We start from the raw sequence: 15,789 nt of genomic DNA on the forward strand, positions 1-15,789 counted from the left end.
TTTAAGTTTATAAAAATATCAATTTTACCCTTTGCTTTAAAAATATAATTTTGGAGGGGGAAATATGTAATTTCAATGTTTTTGAGGTATATATGAAATTCCCCCTTAAAATGATGTAACCATATTAGTTCTAATAGAACCGCTAAATAATGAAGATAACTCATTAAGTGATACAAAAATTATATTTTATTGCAAGGAACTAGTTGAATGTTAAAGCACACTTTTTATGACTTTATATTAAAATCAAGGTTCTAAATAGCGTTTATCGCGTCATAGCGGGAAGCCGAAAAAAAAAAAAGCTATAGCAAATAGCATCGCTATAGCGAGAGCTATGCCACATAGCGTTTTTTTATTTTTATAAAAATTATATCATATATTTGTACTAAATATCAACATTATCTAAGTCTCATATAATAATAAATAACATCAAATTGATTAAAAAATTATAATATTCATATTGAACCAATACAAAGTTCAAATTGCGACTCAAAATATCCATAGTAATACTAATATCATAAACTGTCGATCTTTTTCTATTCAAAATATATTCAGCATTATGACATAATCTATCTTTTTTTCTATTTAAATTTCAAAATAACCTAGACATCATAGCATAATTAATTATCTTAATCTATTCAAAATATTCAAACTACCATATAGTAAGTATCATTTTGTTACTTCAAGAAATATCTTAATATATTCAATCTGAGCCTTTATTTAAAGCTCATATAAATTGAAAAGAAAAAAAAAACAGCTCATGTTGCATATCGCGCTGTAGCTTTCTTATTTGATTTCGTTTGATGAATCTCTCATTTAATAATTAATAGTTTACTATAAAACTTACTACGTCAATTGCAAAAAAAAAAAATCACGGTTAAAATCCAATCTGAGCCTTTATTTAAAATCTATATAAATTGAAAAGAAAAAAAAATAGCTTATGTTGCATAGCGCGCGCTATTTGCGCTACACGCTATGCACTATAGCGGACCGCTATTACCGCTATAGCGCCCGTAGCTCAAATAGCGCGTTTTGATACCATAGCGTAGCGTTTAGGGTCCAAAAATGCTATAGCGCACTATTTAGAACACTGGTTAAAATTAAGAAACTATTCAATTTTAAATTATTTTAATGACTAAAGAAGCGTGTACGTAAAACGGGGCCACGTCGAGATGCTCATAAAACACGATTCCGTACATTACATGTCATGCAAGAAGCGTGTACGGAATAAGAAGGCCAGATCTGGCGAGAACTTTTTATTCACTGAAAATATTATAAAATAGGAGAAATAGAAAGGGTGTTTTGATTTATTCCTACAGAGAAGAATTGGTAAATGATTTATTCCTACAGAGAAGAATCGGTAAAATTTCTATCCATCCAAAAAAATTCACAGTTGACCGGTCAAATTTTCACTTTGAAATCGTGTCAAGAAAAAAATTAACAATAAAAAACTTACACTTTGAAACTTTCAATGGTTGATCGGTAGAATTATTGGATTGATAGAATTTTTATGGGTCCAAAATTTCAGATTGATAAAAAATTTACTCATTTTTTTTATTTGAGTAGAACTAGAATGTTTCTAAGTTTATTAAGTTTTTTGTGAATTCAACTCTAAAATCTATCGGGTTGGTTTTAAACAATGGATCTAAACCGTTGAAATATTTTTACTTTATGAGTGATGTGTCTACATGTGAAAATTTTTAACTTTCAAATTAATTTAGTATAAAGTCAAGTGGTCAAAATTAAAATATATATAAATTAATTTTGATGCATACATTTTTTTTGAATGCCTTTTGACCACCTGACTTTGTACAAAACTAATTTAAAATTTTAAAAATTTTGCATGTAGATGCATCACTTGCAAAGTAGAAGAATTTCAACGATTTAGATTAAATTAATCTGATAAGCTTTAGAGTTGAGTTCACAAATAAACTTGATGAACTTAAGAACACCCTAGTTCTACTCCTTTCATTTTATGTATGAAAAAACCATTGTACTTTTTTATTTTGTTCTCTTATTTTATAATATTTTTATAAATAAAAAATTCTTCCGAATCTAGCGAGAATGTTTTATTAGTAAAATTTTGTTCTGGTTTATTTATGCTTTAAAATCCGTACACACGAATCCTAAAGTAGATCTGACGGTTCCAACAGCCCATCGAACAGAATTTGGTCCAATGCCCATCGGAAACCCCCCTCTCCCCCGGATTTAATCCTAGGCTAATATTTGTGCAACCTTCTGTGTTGCTGTGAAAATTGAAAATTGGAAAAAAAAATAAAAAATAAAAAATAAAAATAAGAAGAAGATTGGAGGCTTGGAGCAGTGGTGTTAATTCCGGTTCGAAAGTTTGGACCAGATTTGTTCTCTGGTATTTCTATCATTATTGCAACATCTATACTCTTTATCTTTCTCTCCTTTTCTAAATAATTTTTATGAATAAAAAATTCTCAGATCTGACTTCAACATGTACATACCAAAAGTTGAACAGTTCTGATGAACATGTAACAAGTGAGACTAGCGAATTTTGATATGTAATTTAACTTAATATTTATATTTTTAAAATTTAAACAATCAATATGAATTGTTCAATGTAATTTTCATATAAAAACATATTTGAAGATCAAATTATATAATTTTCTTAAATTTAATTAAAATAATCACTTGATTTAAAATTTAAACTAATTTAAAATAATTTTTTTTTATCTATTTCAAAAGTAATATTTTTTTAAAAGAATATAAAATTTTGTCCGCAAATATATTTTTATATAAAAATCATATTCAACACTCAAATATTTAAATTCTGAAAACGAAAATATTAATTATGGAGATATTAATTCCAATGTATATAATATCATAGCATCACACGTGTATCACGGTGGACAGAGAAAGACCGAACAAAGTAAAATGGACCGACCACGCAGTTTTCACAACTATGGCGAGGTGGCATCATGACAATTAATGATTGTATACAACGACGTCACTTTTGGAGAGATTAAGACAGCACCAGTGAATTATAAAAGCTTGTTATATCATTTAAATTTTCGTTTATTTAATTGTTTTTTTCTTATTTCATTTATCCAGACGACTTATGTTTTATACTTCTTTTACTATAAGATGCCCAAAAAAAGCTTTTCTTTTTTTTATTAAAAGCTCTTAGAAGTTTACATTAATTATGAGAGCAAATTATTAGTCTAGTCTATTCTAACATAGCTGTCTTTAATTATTACATATAGATAGAGTTTTAATACACTGAAATTACTCGTAAAATTTCACACTGCTAAAAATTAAAAAGAAGACAAAAAATAAAATCAATAATTACGAAGTGTTCAGTTTGTGCTAGATTAGCAAATTAATAGACATGTTCATTTTCTTCTCTAAGTATACAAGTGTAGTAGTTGCGAACTGTCATGTTCCTTCTTGCATACTACATCGAATCTAAAAACCCTTCCTTGTGTACGTAGCATCTTTTACTTTCCAAAGTCAACTGAGAGGCACTGAATCAAATCAGACTGAGAACTGAATCAATCGGACTAGAACCATCACCACTCAGAGGTTCCAATAGAGAAATTGAATCAACCGGATTGAGACCGACAAACCTCAAGATAATATCACCAGGAGAAGAGGATAGAGAGCTGCTAATATGGAAGTCATTAAAAAGAGCTTAGAAACAGGAGATTATATTTTTGTATTATTGAAGAGTTATGAGAACAAGGAGAGAAGAAATAAGAAAACTCGGTGCATCATCTTCATCAGTATTTATTATAAAAACATGTATCTTATTTATATATAGATATAGTAGATACTACGGGAGAGGTGGAATGAATTCACAGGACTCTCATTTGAATCTGAAGAGTTGAAACAAATAGAGAAGCAATAGAGTGAGAAGCGACTGTCAGATCTGTTAGATGAATTCATTTACTCGAATGAAGCGAGACGAGGTGGACCGGACAAGAAAAAGAAAAAGAAATTATTCATAAAAAAATTATAAAATAAGAAATAAAAGTATAAAGAAGGATCGGTTATCCGATTCAAACCATTTTTCATTTTTTTTGTCAACCGGTAGGGGCCCATGAAGTTTACTTTCTCAAAACTTTGAAGCCACTTGTCAAAACTTGAAGAATTTTTATTAAAAAAATGGATTGGTCAAAACTTTGAACCCCCGTGGTTGTGGACTTGTGGGTAGTTGAAACAAATAGTTTTTATCGGTAAAAAAAAAAAAAAAAAAAAGTTTATTAACAAGGTCAGCGCATATTGATATATACTATAATTTAATATTTTTATTTCAAAATTTAATAATCGATGTGAATCGTCCTAACATTATTGTAGATCAAATTGCAACATTCTTTTTTTTTTAGAAGTTATTTTTACTATTACTTAGATAGATAAAAAAAAATCACTCAATCTAAAATTTGTATACTATTTAAAATAATATTTTTATTTATTTGGAAAATAATACGTTTTTAAAAAAATATAAAAATTTAGTCTACAAATATACTTTTATATAAAAATTATATTTAACATTTTAGATCAACTATTTAAATTCTAAAAAATATATATATATATATATATATTAATTAGTACTATCTACAAATATGCATAATATCATAGCATCACTCGTGTATCACGGCCGACCACGGAGTTTGTTTTTGACAACTGATGGTGAGGTGGCACTATGGCAATCAATTATTGTATAAAACGTCGTCACTTTTGGAGAGCAGTCAGTTATAAATATATATATTAAAAGAAAAGGTGTTTTTTTTAATTTTTTTATATCATTTAAAGTTTCGTTTATTTAATTGTTTTTTTCTTATTTCATTTATCTTAATCAGACGACTTGTGTTTCATACTTTTTTAGCATCTAAGATGCAAAAAAAAATATTAATGTAATACAATCTTTTTGTATTTCTCAATAAAAGTTTGTGTAACTTATCATTTTATTTTCATTATATATATTTTTACTACTTCCAAAAAAATATCAATTTGTGTTCAAAATTTATAGAATGCAAAATATTTTATAGAAATTATCTTATTTAAAAATTTAATTCGTTTTATTATTAGTATTGTTTGATTATGCATCTATGATCATTAATTTCAAATTATTGAAATTGTAAGTCACTTTATGTACGATAAAAATTAATAATCATTTTTTTTCTATAGATTATTCCTATAATGACGGATTTTAAATTTAAGAGTTTCAAAATAAAAAACTATTAATAATCTCTCATAGATAATTGAATTGAATATTTCTATTTTTTTCTAGTGGTACTTGTCAGCATATTGTTTTTAAGAAAATCTAATAGACCATATTATGTTCAGTGAAAAATGAGTTTCAAAATATTATTATCATAAAAATGGAAATTATTTTCGCAACCTTCAATCAAATGTTATCATATGGAAAATAAACTTATAAATCATTTTATCATTCTAAATAGAGATGAAATTTTTATGCATGTCTTTGATTGCGGGAGAGGGGGGCGTCCGACATCCATCGGACCACTTTTGTATTTGATGAGTTCTCTTTACCGTCAGATCTGCTTTAGAATTCGCGTCCACAATTTTGCATCTGTTTTAAAATCCGTACACACGAATTCTAAAACAGATCTGACAGTGAGAGAACCGATCGAACACAAAACTGAGTGATCCGATGGCTTCTTCCCTTTGATTGCTCGGTGCTCGGTTAGCTTCTCCTTAAAAAATTATAAATTTTAAAAGGTTATAACTATACTGATTCCAGAGGACGGAGTCTAGCCAGGGATCCGTATCCTCCAAGGTACCTGACTCACCACAAATGAAACTTACGGGTCAGATTTACTTTCAGATGGTCGTGATTCGGGATGACAGGGGGCAGGATTATTTGTACTTTGTGATGCGTGCCAATCCATTTTCAGACCGTTCGATTCAATTCTACTCAATCAGGTAACCTGAGAGAATACGAATTCTCTAGGCAGTCACGTGAATCCCGTGCATTTAAAAAGCTCCTTTATTATGAAAAGAGTTACTTTAAACCAGAGCACTATTTTCCAATCACAAACGCAATTGACCGAAAGAGAAACTCTCCTCTCTCAATCCCCAACCTTGCTCCACCATTTCCCTCTCTCTCTCAAATTTCAGGAGAAAAGAAAGAGAAACAGAGAGGGGAAGAGTGAGAAGAGAATTAACGAGAAAGGAAAAGATGGCGGCGCTAAACCGGGTCATTCGTGCCGCATATTCACCTTTTACAATTCGGCGATTGTCGGACTTGGTTTCGGATCCAGCGGCCATCCGCATCAAATCGAATCCAAATCCGAACACGGATCCGAATCTAAGCCCTTGCACGAGGATGGCACCGCCGGTTAGTAGGGAGAAACTGGGGACACGTAGCGTGCAGTGGGTGTTCTTGGGCTGCCCCGGTGTAGGTAAAGGGACGTACGCTAGCAGGCTATCGAATTTGCTAGGTGTACCCCATATTTCCACCGGCGATCTCGTTCGTGACGAGCTCGCCTCCTCCGGTTCCCTCACTAAAAAGGTCCTTTTTCTTTTCTTTTCTTTTCTTTTCTTTGTTGGTTCAAGTACCTCACACTTTTGATGGTGTCTTTGTCATACCTCTACTTTTTAAAATTTAAAATACAAAAGTCAAAATTAGATCTTTAGATATGATTCATATCATTTTCTCTGTGCACAAGTTAAATATTACGACATTTCAATTTTATTTAATTAGTATCAAAGAGTATGTTAGAATAATTTTTCAACTTATTAATTTGTATTAAACAAACTCGAAAAGTGATAATTTTTAATTTGCACGTAGAAAAAATAATATAGATCCATTTAACAGTTTATTTCATATGTGAGTTTCAAATTTTGTGTTACTAAAAAAATAAAAAGAGTAGGCATCCATTATTTTTGGTGAAATTTAAAAGATTTGCACCATCAAAGTTGGTATTATATCCAACTGAGTACTTCACATGAAAACTTGTATCCAATTTAGCCCTATTGATGTTGGTGCTTGCAATTTTTTTTGTGGAAGATAACACGGTTATTGTTAATGATAGTTCTCTAATTTATGTAACAAATAGTACAAAAGTTGATTATGAGTAGACCTTCAATCGAATATAAATTTAGGAGGATGGTGCCAAACATTACACAATTAACTTTTGTATTGGTGCTTTGAAATTTGAACTTTAGACCTAATGTATGGGTCTGTGTTTTAGTTAGCAGAAATTGTGAATAATGGACAATTGGTGTCAGACGAGATAATAATAGATTTATTGTCAAAAAGGCTTGAGAAAGGGCAAACGAAGGGTGAAACAGGGTTTATTCTCGACGGATTCCCCCGAACAATTAGACAAGCGGTGAGCTTTTCCTAACTGCTTGTAAGTACCTATGCTTCTTTTGTTGTCTGAAAGGTCCCCAATAAGGCATAGAAAGTGATAGCCGCTAATCTAGTTTGTTCTGCGGGAGTACCTATTCCCAACTATTTTACAGCCTTATATGTAAAACAAGTCTTATATTGTACAATTCCCAACTATTTTAAGACCTTTTAACTTGTTCTTTGAGTGAGGCTATGGCAATATGCATATTACAGATCGAACCGTAACATACATCCATATCTCTATTTTTAGAGTTTAAATAGTCTATCCGAACCATTAAACATGATCTCTATGTGAAAATATACTTGTAGACCAAATTTTACATTTTTTAGAATTTTTTTACTTTATTTTTTGATAGGTAGAAGATAACTGATTTTGGATGGTCCACAATTTTCAAATAAAGTGATTTTCTACCTATCTAAAAAAATAGTAAAAATATTCTAAAAAAATGTAAAATTTATGTAAAATTTGTGCAAGTACATTTTAATATGAAGAGAATGTTGAATAGTTCAAATTGACTGTTTAGACTTTAAAAACTAAGATATGAGTCCATAGCGCAGGCCATTGTGTAATATGCATATTACTATAGCCTCACTCTTGCTCTTGCCTATACTTTATTTTTGCAATAAGCAAGCCATGTAGAAGAGCAAAACATTAATATTTATGGAACAATTCATTGAAATAAGTTACCCACTGGTATCTGATATGCCCCGCAACTAAATTTGATTTCTTTCTAATTTTGAAACCAATGCATTCTACTAAGTGCGGCATACATGCCTATGATCTATATCTTCTTAATCAGGAAATACTAGAAGGCGTGACAGACCTTGATCTCGTGATAAATCTAAAGCTAAGGGAGGATGCACTGCTAGCGAAATGCCTAGGGAGACGCATCTGCAGCCAGTGCGGGGGAAACTTCAATTTGGCCGCGATAGACTTCAAGGGGGAGAATGGCCGGCCTGGAATCTGCATGCCCCCACTCCTGCCTCCGCCACAGTGCAACTCTAAGCTCATCACTCGCCCTGATGACACTGAAGAGGTCGTCAAGGAGCGGCTACGCGTTTACCATCGTCTGGTATAAATTGGTTTGCCAGTTATATTGTTTGTTACCATGTGCTAATTTCACCGAAAATGCAGATGATATATGAGGTGGGTTCAAATGTCTCAGGTCTCCCATGCCCGTTGTGCCTCATATCCTTTATATCGGTTTTCAAAGTCCAAATTGTCGATAAAATCACTGTTTCTGGATGGTCCAAAACTGTGATTTTGTACCTATCTAAAACAATAGTAAAAAGTTTCCAAAAAAATATAAAATTTGGTCTCCGAGCACATTTTAATATGGAGATCATGTTGATCTCTTCGGATCGACTAATTGTACTTTGAAAACGGAGATAAAGGATGTGAGGAATGAAACTATGAAAGACGAGGAATTTTAACCCTCATAATATATTGATGCAAAAACTTAGGATATTGTTTTCTGTGGCCTATGAAACGAGAATTATTTGTAATAACCCTGCACCACATGGACAGTGATCCATGTGAATCTCCGTCAGTACATGTGCAGTATACTAAAATTACGTATTTCTGTCCAAAAATGAGATGTATAATCACACCATTTACAAACATGTGATTAGCACATGTAAATTTGAAGGTACATTGTTATTTCCATAGCTTTTGCTTCACCATATACACAGAAATTTTGGTTGATTTATAGTGTGAGATGAGGAGAAATAAGCTCTCGTGCATTTTATGGCCAGCATGCCATACTTCTCAAATACATGGGACTTTATATGAAGAATGTAGTTTTTGCTGAGCTCATATGAGAAATTTCGGTTTACTGGTAATCCTGTCTAAAATTTCTCGTGTGTTTCCTTACTTTCAGTGTGAACCAGTGGAGGAATTCTATCGAGCAAGAGGGAAGCTTCTAGAATTTGATCTACCTGGTGGAATTCCCGAGTCGTGGCCAAAGCTGCTGCGAGCTCTTCACGTAGAGGATCTGGAAAATAAGTAAACAGTCTCAGCTTAATTTGACATGAAAATTTGGCAATTTATGGGTTTGTATCATGTATATGTACGTGGATGAATAGAAATTCTACATAAAAAAAAAATTTATTTTTTCATGAGTTCATAAGCTGGGAGGCTCCATCTGTACAATGCAACATTGGATGCATTATTCCCCACATTTAGAATTTCTCATTAGTTTAAAACTAAGGTCCAAAAGCTTCTATTGTGTTCATTTGTTTAAACAAACTAAAGAAATCTGGCCGAATTTCATTAGCAAGTACGCTTGTTAAAAAATTCTGTCGTTGCAGTTTATCGTTGTTATTTATATATATATATATATATATATATATATAACAAGTGATGAGCACATCCTTGCCCCTCTAGAACTAATAAGTAATTTATTCTCTAGTTTTCTCATTACCTCAAAAGGGTGAGATATTTGATAATTTATTATTTTGACAATCTTTATCGTTGTATAACTCCTCCATAGTTCAATGTAAATCTTACTGATCAGAACTTCCAACTCTTTCTTATTCACAACCGGACCAAAATCAATTTGGTACAATTTGATACCCATTTGAAATATAAGAGCATCTACATCCCTGAAACTCTTTGAGTTTCTAATCTGATGTGGCAGTTTTTAAACCAGTTTCAGGAATGCAGATGAGTTTCTTATTTAGCAACTTTGCTCTAAAGTTTCTTAATAAGAAACCGTTTATAAACTCTGACGTGGCCAAATAATTCGCTGAAATTATTTTCTCTTGTAATTTATTTGCTGATGTGGCAATTAAGAAACTCTAATTTTGAGTTTCAGGAATGTGAGAGTTTATAAACTTTCAGAGATAAAATTTCTAAAAATCAGTTAACAGTTATTTAGAAATTCCAAGAGTTTCACGGATGTAGATGCTCTAAGAGGCCCGCTTTAAGATTCATATCAGATTAAAACTGACGACTCAAAATATATATAGGAACCAAACATACATATCCCGATAAAGAAACGAGATCCATCACTATATGTTCTAGAAATTGCCTCCCATTAATACCCATGATATTAAAAACATGAAATGTAAAATATTTTCAATAGAATCCTTCAGTGCTTTTGCTACAAAAGGAATAGCAATCTCCCTATATTTTTACAGACAAAATAACCAAAATTACTAATACCTATTAGCTTTCGAGGATTGGCCGTATACTAGCAAGATACATACAAAAAGCATAGTATTGGCAATTACAAGTGTCAGCAACTTAACATCTGCAAGTACCAGTGTCTCAAAACTATCAAAAAGATGGTTACTTGTTCGCTTTAAGAAAACACTCTGATTGTTAAAAGCAATCTAAACACTGGTCTTGAAAGTGTCAAGCTCAGGAGAATTAAAATTTATAGGTGTCAGAGGGTCTCTTGCATCTTCATTTTCTGAATCAATTGGCCTGCCAGCAACTGAACTTTTTTTCAGGTTTGATTTCCCTTTTACCTGTATAAGTGAGAAGTTAATGCATCATTATTACCGGTCTTCTCTAATAAGATAATCGTGCTGGTGTTTATTTTATCATATGTTCATTTTAAAATTCCCAAATATTTAACCCTCACAGAGTAAAGATTTAACCAGTAAATCTTCCTAATCCAAGCAAGAAATTAAGGTAAGCTTAAGCTCACTAAGGGATTTTGTACGCACAACTTCAACAATAGCCGGACTACCTTCAAACAACAATTTCAAACAGTTGATCAAGTACTTCTTTTGTAATAAGATCAAAAGGTCAAAAAATAGACACACCAAAATAACCTATTGACCTCCATTTTCCAACATTTTGATCAAGTACAAAACCAGCTCCAAAAGTCTACAAATTTAGAATGGAAACACATGGCTTGCAACATAGATTAAGACCAATGGGTAAAATTTATCATTTGAATCAGATATGCTTGTCTTATGTTCAATTAACATGGATAGACTCATAGAAATTCACCTGATTTCATATCTTTCAACTAAGAAAGCACCAACAATCAAGGATTAACGAACCTACCATGTTGCTGGATATTACTTGTTACTACTGCCATAGCAGCCATTTCCTTTTGCTGTACTATTCTTTTTTCTATGGTTTTTTACTTTCTTTTTTCTAACTAAAAAAAAATATGGAAATTCATATTAAAGAACATGACCTAAAAGCATGATTTCAAACAGTTAAAATTGTTTACAATCTACTCACCTTGGCAGAAGAACTAGCGGAAAGTTTAGCATCATACCCCCCTGGGCGCCTCTTTAACTGCTCCATCAATCGCTTATTCTCCCTTTCAAGCATTTTGTTTTCTTTAGAGAGCACCACAACCTTAGATATAATAAACAAGAATGCTGTCAAGATATATTTGAAAGCTGACATAAATTACAAAAAGAACAAATTCATAGTTAAACTAAGAAATCCCTGAGAAAAAAACTTGCAAAATTTCATGTAAATAGAAAAGAAGTCCCCAAACAAGCCATTAATGTCAGTGTTGAGTTGTGTCTAACTGGGTGAGTCATTTCGGGTTTTAGTTCACTGCATGCGTCGGTGAAATTCTGAATACAAAGTTACCTTTCCAACAGTCAAGTCTTTACTCAGTCATTGGCCCATTTATCTTGGCTCGGTAAACATTTGATTTAAAAATTAAGTTCCAGATTTGACCAGGTCTAAAATCTGATAAGAGACACAGTTCCAAATATATAAAATGCAGGGACCTCTTCCCATTTATCTTGGCTCGGTAAACATTTGATTTAAAATTAAGTTCCAGATTTTGCCAGATCTAAAATCTGATAAGAGCCACAGTTCCAAATATATAAAATGCAGGGACCTCTTCCGTAATAGTTAAGTTTCATAAGTATTAGTAACCTCTTCCTCAGCTTTGTTGAGATTGACTAGAATCTGTTCCTTCTCCACTTTCAGTGATTCAACCTTTGCAGCTAAATCCATCTGCAATGCGGTAGAGTCATATACCACACAACAATTAATTTTGGCACATATTAGAAACCAATTAAAAGTTTTTTTTTTTTTTTTTTTTATATTTTAAAATAACGGATTGTACCACTTAGTACAGTAAATAATTCCTACCAAATGATGTTGTTAGCTCTCCTATAAAATGTTACAGTGAGAATTAAGTGATGTTATTGATGCTGTGACCAGACAGAAAAGTTGTTGCTGTATAACATTTTCCCTCTTCCCAATACTATCTCAACGTTGACCTGACAACGGTTTCACCAAACCTAAAATTTAACATTTTTTTCTTCTTTCTTTGGAAAGTGCTAATATCAACTAGTGAACACTAATATGTTATAAACAATAATAAAATTGCAGGTAAAGTAGGTACTGACTAGAATATAAAACTAAAACACTGTACAAATTTCACGGTCTTTATCCAGTGCATAATCTAAAACATAAAGAGAAAGATGCAATAAATATATACACAACATACAACAGTTAAATAGATAGGTTGGCACTTACCCTGGAGCTGTCAGTGAGCTTGGCATAAAGCTCCTCATTTTCCCTCTCCAATTCATCACAGGCCTCAACAGTCCGTTTGAAGCCTTCTTCCAGCTTGGCATGCTTCTCTTCCAACTCAGCATATTCTGAGAGAATCTTTTCTTTCTCCTCAATAGACCTCCTTAAACCTTGTGCATTCATGCTCGCCTCAGCCTAATAAGAGAGCAAAGAATATGGCAAATTGTAGGTAACTACAGTAGATTTTTATTTTATATATTAAACTGGTGAGGTACAGAATGTGATGGCCCATACCAGATGAATATTGGTTGGGTAAGATATCAGTTTTGAGAACCTTTGTTCTATATTGCTTCCATAATGTAGAATTGAAACTCAATGTGATGATTCAAGACTTAACTCGGGCTTAAATAGTTTTCAGGCAAAAAATTGAGAAAACTAGTCATCACTCAGTGCCAGCCTAGCAGTATATGATGGATACCTTTTAATAGCACAAGAAGATTTAAATCCTTAACTAATATCATGATATCTCATACTTCAAAGAATTGTATGAACTAACGAAAAGGAACAGTTGATGACCTGATCTTGCATCCCTAAAATTAGAGGTAAATCAACATGTAAAGAGAAAAATTAGAGCAAAGAAAAGGCTTAGAACCTTAAATCATACCTTGGCCCGAAGGAAGCGATCTTCAAGTTGGAAAATCTGGCTCTGGAGGCGATGATGTATGTCTTCCAGTGCCACAATCTTCAACTGCATATTTTTTTCCGAGATCGGTAGACCAAGCGACATCTCTATCGACTCTTTTATGTAATTATCCGTCTCAGGTGGAATCTCCATACCTAAATAAGAAAGATACAACTCTCAAAATGAAATTTTCGAATTGTGCTAAAACCCCTACCCTCCAGTCCCCGAAAAGGAAAAAAAAAAAAAGGAAAAGGAAAGATGATGAGAGAGAGAGATAAGATCAAACCTGAAGTATCTTGGCTGAATAGAAAATCAGCCCAATGAAAAAAACAAAATTCGGGGGAAGGATGGGTCGAGAGTCGAGACGGAGTATTTTGTAGGCGAGGGAAACTTAAACCAACTATTTTGTGCATATATTAAATTTCAATTTTTCACATGAAGTCGAAGAGGACGAGTTGTGTAAATCATAGAGGATTCACTAAAAATACATTTATCGAGTAAAACATGTAATGGGTGTATGGGTGATTATTTCCGGGTTTTAACTACTCGCTACATATAAAACAATAGAATCCTCAGAGAGCCAAATTTAAAAATTTCCAGGAATTAATATTATTAATATTATACTCAAAATAATACCAATTCGGGGGTGTAGCTCATATGGTAGAGCGCTCGCTTCGCATGCGAGAGGCACGGGGTTCGATTCCCCGCACCTCCACTTAAATGTAATATTTTTGTCAAACAGAAAGACCTCTACAAAATTCCTTTTTATAACTAGGAAAATACCACTTCTATAATTCCGAAATTTTTTTTTCTCAGCATCCCACTAAATTAGAGTCAAATGAATATCACCAATTAATTCTGAATTCAGATTCCACCACAAACTCGAATTCAGTTCGCGCATGGACCAATATGCGGACCGATGAGCGCGTGTACTTGGTCGGCGGACCGACCCGTTCGCGTACTGGGTCGACGCACCGACCCGTCCGCATATTGGCCCCGTTCGGCTAGGGCCTCCTTAAGCCTCCTTAAGGCTAAAGAAGCCTCCTTTAGCTTCCTTAGTCACTTAATCTTGCCGAACACCGGTTCCTTAGCGCGGATTAAGACAACCTCCTTTAGCCTCCTTTTGCCCGAATCTTAATCTCCTGCCCGTTCCTTAAGGCACCTCCCCCCCCTTCCTTTAGCTTCCTTTAGCTATTTTAATCCTTCACCCCTTCCTTTAGCTTACCGAACAACCCCTCCTTAGCACGGATTATTATTTAATCCACCATGTGTTGCCGAACGGGGCCATTGATTCCAAGTTCGGATTAAGAATGCATAAATCGGGGTGGTAGCTGGGCAGTGCAGCATCCCCATCCTGCCCGTATCTGGAGCGATCTCCTGTGGCAACTTCTTTAAGTTGTGTGGTTGTAACAATATTACAAAATTCACAGTATTATTCCTTACACACAAAGTTGTGTGATTGTAACAATAGAAGATCACCATATCACTCCTTCCCCATGTGTCTCGTTTGGTGTGTCATCTGACAAAATCGGAAATAAATCTGCTCTGATCCGTAGGAATTGTAGGTGCTATTCCAAATCTAACATTTTATTAAACAATTAAAAGGGTTAGATTTGCATTGTTTTGAAACGATTGATTAAACGTTAGATTTTGGAATAGCAGGGTCCGACAAAATCACCGCTTCTCTTCAAATCCGTATATATTTTCTTCGGATTGGAACTCGGACTCACTATGCGGACGGGTCGGTTCGCCGACTCAGTACGCGCGCAGAGGCGGAGTCAGTATTATACGTGGGTAGGCAAATGTCTACTCCTGGAATTTTTTTTTTTTTTTTAAAGATCCGGTTGTAATAACGAGCTTGCCTACCTCTGAAGAACGGGTTTGCCTACCCCTGACACACTACTAATTAAGTCATGATTAGAGGCGATTATCTTCTGTCTGGACTGATTCAGTCTTCTAATTTCATGGTGAATCGAAAGAATTTGGAGGAGAAAGGTAGGTGCCAGTCACAAAGAGGGAGAAGAAGGCATTGTAAATATTAAATGAACATGGTGTACATGTGATCCACCGTGTTGTTTTCAAAATATTGATTGATTCATAGTGGACCAAGTTTGGCCGAATATTATTTTATGAGTTACTGGGCCCACCTAAATTTTATATTCCGTTAATTTCCCATATTGATATCTTGAGAATTCTATATCGCCTATAGTCTGTAGAACAATTTTACATTTTTACCCCTTGTTTCCAATGACAAACTTTTGAAATAAATTCTATTGTCAGATACAATGAACACAG

The 15,789-nt window shown here is 33.3% G+C and overlaps 2 protein-coding genes and 1 non-coding gene across 4 annotated transcripts; 2 read left to right on the top strand and 1 right to left on the bottom strand.

The window, feature by feature from the left end:
- The first annotated feature begins 6,011 nt into the window (after window positions 1-6,011).
- On the top strand, window positions 6,012-9,563 carry LOC144546513 (putative adenylate kinase 6, chloroplastic). Of its 2 annotated transcripts, none has more exons than XM_078295067.1 (4): window positions 6,012-6,502; window positions 7,185-7,325; window positions 8,146-8,418; window positions 9,226-9,563. In XM_078295067.1, the coding sequence occupies exons 1-4, from the start codon at window positions 6,170-6,172 to the stop codon at window positions 9,352-9,354; spliced, it is 876 nt and encodes a 291-aa protein (XP_078151193.1). In that variant the 5' UTR covers window positions 6,012-6,169; the 3' UTR covers window positions 9,355-9,563. The 2 variants fall into 2 exon arrangements, 1 of the variants encoding a protein (XP_078151193.1); XR_013508813.1 differs by having other exon boundaries at window positions 6,014-6,502; window positions 8,146-8,492; window positions 9,226-9,355.
- Window positions 9,564-10,398: 835 nt separating this feature from the next.
- LOC144546525 (uncharacterized) lies at window positions 10,399-13,889 on the bottom strand. Its single transcript, XM_078295075.1, has 6 exons — window positions 13,781-13,889; window positions 13,477-13,649; window positions 12,816-13,007; window positions 12,207-12,287; window positions 11,550-11,669; window positions 10,399-10,819 (listed from the first exon to the last, which is right to left on the bottom strand). The coding sequence occupies exons 2-6, from the start codon at window positions 13,645-13,647 to the stop codon at window positions 10,682-10,684; spliced, it is 702 nt and encodes a 233-aa protein (XP_078151201.1). The 5' UTR covers window positions 13,648-13,649; window positions 13,781-13,889; the 3' UTR covers window positions 10,399-10,681.
- A 247-nt stretch (window positions 13,890-14,136) lies between these two features.
- Window positions 14,137-14,209, top strand: TRNAA-CGC (transfer RNA alanine (anticodon CGC)). Its single transcript has one exon. It is a non-coding gene; the product is annotated as a tRNA-Ala (tRNA).
- The last annotated feature ends 1,580 nt before the right edge of the window (window positions 14,210-15,789 follow it).

This window comes from Carex rostrata, chromosome 2, assembly GCF_964058835.1.
Source record: "Carex rostrata chromosome 2, lpCarRost1.2, whole genome shotgun sequence".
Taxonomy (NCBI): domain Eukaryota; kingdom Viridiplantae; phylum Streptophyta; class Magnoliopsida; order Poales; family Cyperaceae; genus Carex; species Carex rostrata.